Source organism: Helianthus annuus, chromosome 8 (genome assembly GCF_002127325.2).
Source record: "Helianthus annuus cultivar XRQ/B chromosome 8, HanXRQr2.0-SUNRISE, whole genome shotgun sequence".
NCBI classification, from domain to species: Eukaryota; Viridiplantae; Streptophyta; class Magnoliopsida; order Asterales; family Asteraceae; genus Helianthus; species Helianthus annuus.
In genome coordinates this window covers 4,737,204-4,747,724 of record NC_035440.2, presented here as the reverse complement: position 1 = coordinate 4,747,724, position 10,521 = coordinate 4,737,204, and the positions used below count along the sequence as shown (strand labels likewise).

Here is a 10,521-nt window from a genome sequence, read left to right as displayed (position 1 = left end):
GGAACGAGTTTTGTCGAGTTATCGTACTTAACGATAAACGAATTTTTTAGTTCATTAATTTTTATATCCTAGATACGATCGTTTTGGTTAACCGGCCTATGAATTAAGACGCATTGAGATTGGCCTTAGGTGTTTAGGTAATCTAATCCACATCAAAAGGATCACTTGTAGGGTTGTTGGTTGTAAGTTACGGGCAGAGTCACAGGTCGTTTTGGGTGAAGGGTTGGTGTCGTTGAACTTTAAATGGATTAACATATTTTAATACAATGTTTGTGATTTTTTAACGACGGTGTTTTGGTTTTAAAATAAATTGTTTACGATGGGTTTTAAATGCTTTAACTTAAATTATTCGAACTCACTTAGCGTACCTGACTTTTTCATATACGCCAGATTGTTTTGCAGGTTTGTGGTTCGAGTCGGTGTCGCTCTTGGCTAGCGAATGGGGTTACTCGTAGTACGGTGGAGGGCATTCGTGTTGTTAGTGACTAAATAACATTTTGAGTTTTTAATTAATCATGTATTGTTTTAACTGAAACTCCCGCTACGTGTTTTTTAGAAATGACATATTATTAAACAGTACCCGACTGTAGGGTCCCCGCCAATAACACCTTATGGAACGCTTAACTATAGAGTTTTCATCTGCTCCACAACCAACAATACGCGTTGACAATTTTAAGAGACATGACATTTTATGAATACACGTTGACAATTTAAGAGACATGACATTCCTATGAACTAGTGATCTCTTCTCTCCGCAACCGATATGAGGTTTACTGTTCATGATTGGGTTCCTGAAATAATTTGAAAAATTATTAATATGTCATGTGGGACGCATACTCGATTCGTTCTATAAAGGTTTATTCAAAGTTCAATACTGATGTACACATTTAACATTAATTGCTTAGTATATGAACTGTGATTTGTCATTTGTGCTACTTAGAACTTATTTACATTTCTTACATGCATTAGAATATTAGCAACTAAAGTAGAAATCGTTTATGCTTCCGGGTAAAGGAGTATCAATATTAAACAAAGATTATTTCATCACGAGCTCGAGACAGTGTTCACGGAAACCATCAAATATAATTGATACCTCTCGTAGTCATTTATGATAAACAGCTTCATGAAAACAATATATTTTAGAAATTTTTTAATAAATTTTGACCTATGTTGCAACAACGATAGCAAAGGGGCAGGGGTAGATCAGCGAGTCGAGTCACTATTCCGTCCGCATCAAGCTACAATCAAAAAGATTTTTATTAGATACGACCCTCAAGTTAATATCCATATGTAGAACACTAGAACTCCATGTTAGGTGTATGCATCGTTGCAAAAGTCGCTAGGCGCTCCATAGTCGGATTTGAGAGTACTCAGGAAGTACTCGGCCTAGGCGGAGATTACTTGGGGAGTAATTGACCTAGGCAAACAGTACACAAGCCTCGACAGCTTAGGCAGGACTTTTACAACCATGGTTGTATGTGTCTAATAATATAAGAGATAAAGAGGGAGTTGGATGATGAGAGTGAACCCCGGGTTGGACTTCTTTATATAACAAAGGATGTGGACTAAATCTGACGGATGTGTTAGCAAGCTAAGCCCAAATACCAAGCCCACTATTCTAGTGGACAAATTAAGCTAAAGATACAAAATCAAATAAGTTTATCTGGTTTAGAAAACATCAAATAAATAAATAAATAATAATTTAAGACACCCCTAAACGGGAAAAATGATTATATTTTGGGGTCGATTTGGGCAGTCAATTGCTAAAAATGGCAAATATAAACCTTACAATAGTAAAGGAGGGATTTAGTGGTAAAACATATGTAACAATTAGTTCACCAATTTTTTTTTTAATTAGTGACTAGTATATTAAATGAAAAGAGTGATATATAAATTGATCGAAAAATAACTTGGTAGAGAACTCATGTTGATAAAAAAAATAACTTGCTTCCCTTTAGAAATAAATCAAATTAAGTTGATAAAAATAACTTGCTTCCCATTCATTCAATACAAGAGTACATATATTGTTGTTAACTTACCCTAACTTATATTTTTAATACACCTTTAAACCCAAAAAAAGGAGTAACAGAACCCTCCTAACTAAATACTGTCGTTATGTTTGATTGTAACCTTATTAAATAGATCATAATACCATGTCATTGTAAGTTTTCATAATTTTAATACGAAAAACATATTAATGATTGGGAAAATCACTTAAATAGTCACGTTGACTAAAGAAATTACCACTTAACTAGAGATCAACATGTGTCTTTTTTGGCGCAGAAGAATGAAAGTGGCGCATGAGGTGATGGTGCATGAGAGACAACGCAAGAAGTGATTTATATTTGAGTTATTGTGCAGGAGGTAATGTGTTGCGCCATATGGCGCAAGAGATGAAGGGTTGGCGCAGGAGCATAATTGTATGCTAAAGATGGCGGAGGAAAGTGACGTGTTGTGCCGTATGACGCAGGAGACGAAAAATCAAGGCTATTTTCATAAATTTTTTAATCAAATGGGTTGTTTTGGTGATTTTTCCTTGATGATTTTAGGCAAAGAAAGAAAAAGAATGTTTGGCGTTGAGTGTGGATAGTGACAAAATTGTCAGGGAGGGATGGGTGCATTCTCCATTACTCCATCTCTTATTATCAAATAAAGTCAATTTTTACTATTGGCTTTTTGGCTAATTTTTTGGCTTTAATTATGCACCGTATGAGCGTCCTCTACCACAATTTGCTTCATTGCGTTTTTAACAATCCTAAGGTAAGGGGTGTGGCTTAACGTCACCTCGCCACCTCAGCGATTTAGCGTCCCGGGACGTCATGGACCACACCGCGGTTGTTAAGGTTGGGGCATTATGGCCCTTCCGCCATCACGCTAACGAGCAGAATTTGAGGGAATAGAGGTGAGTTTGGTTTAAAGGAGGGCGTTGTAGTTTAAAGGGGGTCTTTATACCACACCCTGCAAGTTAAAGGAAGGGGCTTTAAAGCCCCCTGTGTGATGTGGCGCTAAGGTGGCGTGATAAAGCCCCTAAGGGCTTTATACCACACCCTATAGCCTAAGATATTCAACAATTTGATTTTGGATTAATATTAAAAAAAGATTCAACCCAAAACATTGATGAATTGAATGTTTTGTAACATCAAAGAGAATATAAGAGGAGCTAGTTAACAAAGTTTGAAACCAAACAAAAGAACAACTTGCCAACAAGTGATTGATGCGAAATCATGGAGATCGATTTGTTCTTCATCGCTAGATGACGGTGATGATGATACGAAAAACCACATCGTTTTAACTCAATGGGATGTTTTAAGAAAATTAGAAAACATATTTACATGAATATTACATCTACTTGTTGATATTTTTAGGAGCACTTTTGTTTATTGATGGAGAATGATGTAATTTTGTAGCTTCCTAAAATTAAAATAACAATCCAAAAATAGATAGGATGTCAAGAATGGTGAAATGTCAAAACCATGTAAATCTCCATAAGAACCAAATGGATTTTAATATGGTTCTTTGTCTCTGTGCACCACCTACTAAGTTTTTCTTTATTGAAATTATTGATACATGAAGTAAAATATTTTTATAAAACAAAACACCTACTGATGTTTTTTTCTCGTTGAAATATAATCAACAAGGAATATCAATTACATATAATTTTATTTGAAAAAAAAACACGCTAATAATTTATTTAGGAATACATATACGTGAGTGAGTGTACATCTCAGATATTCTTTTAAGATTGTTCAAATTGTTTGACGCTCGACACTCATTCAATGCTCGCTTAAAAATGTTCGGAATTTGCTCGTTTGATTTAGCTCGATTGAAAAAGGCGTGTGGGTCAGATCGGTTTGTTTTGTAAACGAGCACAAGCAAACGTCCGCTCCATTCAGTTCGGCTCGATTGACTCGATCTATTTATTTTATTATATATATAATGACTAGAGACCTACATTAATAATGTTTGGTCCAAGATCCAAATAGAACCCATTTAAGTAATAAGAATTGAAATACCCAATACCAGTAATCCAATACTCCAATGTTCATTTAAGTAATTGAGTCAAAATGTCAAATACTGAGATGTAAAGCATCGAACGATACTCAAGTCCCAACCTGACATTTGATTTGGAAGTATAGAATCCTAATCAAAACCCTCATCGACCATCATTATTTGATTTCTCCATTGCCACTCGCCAATACACCAACTCGCTAGGGTTTTGTTTCAATCGATTCATTCGATTTCTAACTTCCGATAGAATGAGGGTCTGCTTCAGTCGTTCGATGATTCAACTTGTGGGCCTATCACTTGTGGCTCTTTCACCCTTTGGTTTTGTTTTGAGCGGATACCATAGGTCCACACTTACGGCTGTCCAAATCGCTCTTTGCTTGTCGTTTGTGCGCCACACGCTTGAAAAATGCTTGAAGTATGCTTCTTTGATTTTCGGCTCAGTTCGGTTTGCAAATGAGCCAAGCACGCGCAAAGGTCTGCTCGGCTCAGTTTGAATTAATTTTTATTAATTTATTATATATGTATAATTATATATACACACAAAAGAAAAGTCCTAGAAAATAATGATTTTGGTCCAACTCTACGTCAAAATAGTATTGCTAATAATGATATGCAAGAGAATGATAATATTGGTCCAAAAAAAATCTTTTGAAAGTATGAAAGTACGGTAGAACTTCTTTTTGTTTCGTTTACATTGTATGAAAGTACGGTAAAAGAATTTTTGAACATTACCCTGAAATTATTTTCTCAATCCGTCACTCCTACGAGTAAAAGAAGCATGACAAAAGTGAAGTATGTACGTCTATGCGTGATTACAAAATGGTACAGAAAATTATTTGACGCATTTTATGATTAAAAGGGCGTGGGTGTGGTTGTGTGGAAGTGTGGAAACGAAATGGATGCAGGAAGAGCTAAGGTGACACAACCGGTGCAGGCGAGAAACCCACACCCAGTTGATGTGACGCGTTAGGGTGGATCAAAAGGCGGGATAGACAGCGAGAAAGGCTCTATCGAATAGGAGTTGCTATAAAGCAGAAAGCGTCGACCAGCTCGCATCTTCGGTATCACCCTACCTTCGGTATTAATTCTTTTTTGAACGATCGAATTCTACGATTACGATGCACCCTCAAATGTGAAAATTAAGAAAAATCTAATATTAATACTGAAAGAATAATTATTTTCAGCTTTAATTTTCATTATTTGACTATTTGCAGACTGTTAAAGACCGCCATGATATTCAGTTCCATTTTTTTTTCTTAATTTCCTGACAAAAAGGTCTTGTCCTTCATTTATTTATGACGTCATATATACGAATGACATGTCCGACGCTTGTTTGTCAAGTAAATTTCGACTGTCGAGAAAAACATAAATTTCAACAAAAGTACCCAACAAAGAAACATTTATAGATTTCGTATTAGATTTTCTTTGTATGCATTCAATGTAAACCCCAACCAGAAATTAAAGGTAAACCATATTGATATTAATCCATATATAAATTAACTTATGAGTTGTACATTGTTTTTCTTTTTTTTTTTTTTTTTGGGTATTATTTTTCAAAAAAAAAAAAAAAGGTTGATTTTTTACTTTTAACTCAAAGGTTTTTATCTTTTGCAATTTTAACCCTACATAATTTGTTTTTTTAACTTTAACCCAAAACTTTTCATTATTTGCAATTTCACTTCACAACTTTTGTCACTTATACTTTTCATCTTTCGCAAATTTTCGTTTTACGTATAGTTCTAATTTTTTCGAGTTAATACGACGCAACGTACATATGTGGTTCAACATTTTTACTTCTCTTTTTTCATGTTTGACAGGTTTGTCGCAACACGCATATCATAGGTCGAGTTAGTGTTTGTGGTCGATGACGGTTGTGTGACATTAGTACTATTTGACACCGTTTTACGCCCCACCGCAACGCAGGGTATGCTTTGGGGGTTTTTCAAAGAAAAAATGGTTATGCATATGTTTGTCGTAACGTTGGCTTTGGGGTTTTCCAAAAATAAATTGATTTTTTTTATTTTTCACCCAAAAGTATTTCATATATTACTTTTAACTCAAAACTATTTGGTTTTTACTTTTAACCCAAATTTTTTTTATCTTTTACAATCTATCCTCATAACTTTGTTTACTTTCAACTTTGTTCTTTATAGTTTTCATTTTCCGCAAATTTTCGCTTTATGCTTGGTTCTAAATTTTCTGACTTAACACATCGCAACGTGCGTCTTTGGTTTAACGTTTTTACGTTTCGTACTAAATTTTGCGAGTTAACATGACGCAACGTGCGTGTGTAGGTGAACGTGTTTACATCGTCTGTTTTTCCCCGTTTGACAGGTTTAACATAACGTGCGAGTCCTAGATCGACTTAGTTATAACTAAAGAATCCCCGCCGCATTGCGGCGGGTCGCAATCCTAGTTTTAATGAATAAACAAATATAGTTGTTTAAAAAATAAGAATAAAGAATGAATATAACCATTACTAGTGTTCTAGTGGTGGCCACAGGTATCTAAGTTCCACCTATGATGGGTCCGGGTGAGTTTTCTCTTCCATGTCTCAAATTCGAGTCTGGGTGATAGGGGTTTCTCATTGAGGTGTTTAAATTGGGGATCTTTTGTGCGAGGGGGCTCTCTAGCATGAATCCGATTAAGACAACGTATGCTAGACCTCCCGACATTCACGTTCACACCTTTCAAGAAAAGAATGAATATATTTGCCAAATGCCATGACACGTTCCGTTAGTAATAAACAAAAATAGTAATCAAAGAGTGTGAGAAATGTGTTCGTCTCTAAAGTTTTAGAGGTGTTTTTTTTACATTATAAGGCCACACGGGGTGGTCCGTTATGGAGGTTTCATCACGAGTGATGAGCGTTGGAACACCGCCGCCTCCCCTTTCAGGGGTGGAACCACAATATAAGTAGCCATAGCACGGGCTACGGCTCAACCTCGTATTCGCAGTGTTATTTTTTTCGTTTTTATACATAGAATACCCTACAAAAATACGAGGATATCCCTAACCATAAAAATAGGATAGTATAATAGTGTAAATCTAATTTTTTTGCAAGCCCAAACATAATTGTTAATAGCCTATTAAGCTAGCTCATTAGCCCAAGACCCAAAATAACAATAAAAAAGGCCCATTTACATGTTGATTATGGGGGCGGCAATGGGCCTGTTTTATACGCAATCGAATGTGCCCGAAATTTTTGAACAATGCCATAGTTTGTGCAGTCAAAAAGGTTTTTTTCATAAAGTAAAAGTGGACGACGTGATGGAACGATTTCAAGCCATGAAAAACAGAAGATGACAAATCTATTAGGTATTTGTTTTACTTTATTTATTTATTGTCGTTTTTTTTAATATTGTATAATTGCATGGTAAAAATTTTTTTTGGGATACCCCTAATTTAATAGGCTGGTTCCGCCACTGTCCCCTTTATATAACGAGTGATAAGTATAACTCGTTATATATATAACGCGTTGAACATGTAAGTGAATGAATGTGTATCTTGTACATTGTGCATTAATACTTGTACATTGGAATCCCATCACTAGTGATACCACCCCCTTTACATTTCTATCACTAGTGATAGAAATTTGGTTGATGAGATGGCATGATTTTATTGGACAGTGAGAGTGATAGAATCTATCACTAGTGAACCACCCCTCCTCCCCTAATCCAAAATAATGTAGGTTTAGGAATAGATTTTTTGCATTTGAGTTTGCTGTTTAAAAAAAACCAAAATTAGTAATATATCTCTTGTAACAATGTGATGTATCAATAGCAGTCATATTGTCTTAAAAGTTTGATAATTTGTTTTTTTTTTTTTGTCCTTAAGACAATATCAATACGTGATTAACAGTAAAACACCACTTTATTTTGATGCATATTGACATAGATTAAGAGTGTTATTTTTATTTGTAAGTGAGTTTGATAAATGATAAGCGTCTAAAAGAAAGGAGCAGAGATAAAAGAGAAGATGCATGATTAACTAAAAAATAATTATACTAAGATTAAATAAATTTCGAATAACAAAAAGAGAAAGAAAGGAACAATGAGACCATACTCGGTCCTCTCCCCTTCTCTACAACGTGGCGTTGGTTGTTATGCTTTCGTTGCGCCTTCTACAATGAAGGACTGATGTCAGTTAATTCCGAAAACTAACATCCAGTGACTCACTGCCGTAAAGTTCTCGATGCCCAACAAGAAAACACAGAGCAATCTTGAAGTAAGAGTTTGGAAATTTGAAGCGATAAGCGATATTATGTATGTTTAGAAGTAAGAGAATTGTTATCATCTTATGAGTTTCTAGGTGACGATATTCCGATTATTTCTGGTTCTGCTTTGTTAGCTTTGATAGCTTTGATTGATAATCCAAAGATTGCAAAGGGGGAGAACAAATAGGTGGATAAGATTTATGATTTAATGGCTGTTGTTGATGACTACATTCCAATTCCACATAATTGTTTTTATTTATTATTTTTTAATTGGATTATGATTATTTATTTTAGTATATAGGGTAAAATGACCAAAATACCCTTATGTAGCGTCCATTTGGTCAGATTTAACAATGAAAACTAACTGAGTTAGAGGTAAAGAACATAACATGCAAGGATTTGCAAACATCGAGTACGTTTCTTGTATGTTTTAAAGACAAAGGACATAGTTTACAATATGGCGTAAACATAAAGGACGATTTTTATAATTTACTCTTTTATTAGTTATATTAATTACTACAAAATGAATAAATAAAAACTAAGGTTACTAATAATTTTTGTAAAAGATGGTGATGATGTTACACTGTTTTTGAACGTTTTTAGCCTTTAAACTTTTTAATATTTGAAATTAATTTACCAATAAAATAAGTTACTTTAAAGAGAAAACAAATGTTTTTACGTATAAATCTTATTATAATCGAATATAAACTAAAACAATGGCAAAAGTCAAAAATAAATATAAAAAAACCACTCATAAATTATTAAAATCACAAAAAAAAAAAAAAATAATAATGATAATGAGAGGAAAAAGCTATAGTTCCCCTAGAGTCCAAGACAACTTTTATTGTCCAAAGTGCTTTCATTTTAACCATATAAAGCCACAAGAACACACACCTTTAACATTTCAAAACATAAATCACTATACAACCTACACCCAACTCGACTCCATATCCTTTAATCTCCAAAACCTTTGTCTTTCACCCATAAAAATATGGACCTAAAACACACCACCACCACCCCACTAACCGCCCCCGATAGTCCTGATACTGATACCGATACCCCACTTCACTCCCACCAAATCCAACATTTTTCCTCCTTTCCCATCCAAAAAAACCACCACCATCACCACCACCGTCTTCAACCACCGCCTACGGTGGTTGCATACAAAGAATGTCTCAAAAACCACGCCGCCACCATCGGCAGCCACGCCTTAGACGGCTGCGGTGAGTTCATGCCCTCACTAACATGCACCCCACATGAACCCACCTCACTAAAATGCGCCGCTTGCGGCTGCCACCGTAACTTCCACCGCCGTGAACCAACTAACGACGTGTATACTTACACACCACACTTGCTTCTACCCTTTAACACCACCGATCACCACACCCCGATGGTGGCCACCCCGGGAACACCGGCAGCGGTTAAGCTTGAAACCCTACATGGCCGAAAAAGATTCCGGACAAAGTTCACCCAAATTCAAAAAGAAAAAATGTATTTTTTCGCCGAAAAAGTCGGGTGGAAGATGCAACGATGTGATGATAAAATGGTGGCGGATTTTTGCAATGAGATTGGTATCAAGAGAGGAGTTTTTAAAGTTTGGATGCATAATAATAAAAATACTTTTGGGAAGAAAGAGAAAGAGACTCTTTCTCCTTCTGTTGCTGACACCCTCGGTGGTGCTATTGGTACCACCGCGGGTGCTGGTAACAGAAGCAACGACGATATTTATAATAGTGATGGAGTGATTATGGAAGAGTGTCATGAGGAGGATGAAAATGTTGATGGACGTGATGATGATAATAGTTATCGGGAAAACGGTGGCGGTGGTTGCGGCCGCGGTGTTGATATTCATGCTTCTAATATTGGGTCATCTTCTTCATGTTGATTATGGTGTTTGTATTATGACTTATGAGAGATGTGTTTTTATTTAAAAGGAGAAAGGTTATCTTCTTTGATTCCTTTATTTGTGTAACAACCCTAACCAAGAATGTTAAAGAATATTTTAATGAATACTAAGAATTTAATTATTTTCAAGAAAGTGTTATCGTGATATTGTCCCCTTATATCCCTGTATTGCAATGTGGTTACGCTTGGAAAACATAGGCGATTGAGAAATAAGTAGGCAATCCTATTTATATGCATGGGTCGGTTTTTGGCTCAAACTGTACCAAAGCACAAACAATTAGGTTTTGTGTTTTTGAAAAAACCCGTTTGATTTTAGTTTTTTCGGTTTTGCCATTTGAGATTGAATATTTTGGGTCTGAATGTATCTATTAGCGAATGATTAATTAATTATT

At 35.3% G+C, this 10,521-nt stretch overlaps 1 protein-coding gene across 1 annotated transcript; it reads left to right on the top strand.

Annotated features, from left to right (window-relative positions):
• The first annotated feature begins 9,121 nt into the window (after positions 1-9,121).
• Positions 9,122-10,236, top strand: LOC110871858 (zinc-finger homeodomain protein 11). Its single transcript, XM_022120610.2, has one exon. It carries the CDS (start codon positions 9,216-9,218, stop codon positions 10,107-10,109), a length of 894 nt encoding a protein of 297 aa, XP_021976302.1. The 5' UTR covers positions 9,122-9,215; the 3' UTR covers positions 10,110-10,236.
• The last annotated feature ends 285 nt before the right edge of the window (positions 10,237-10,521 follow it).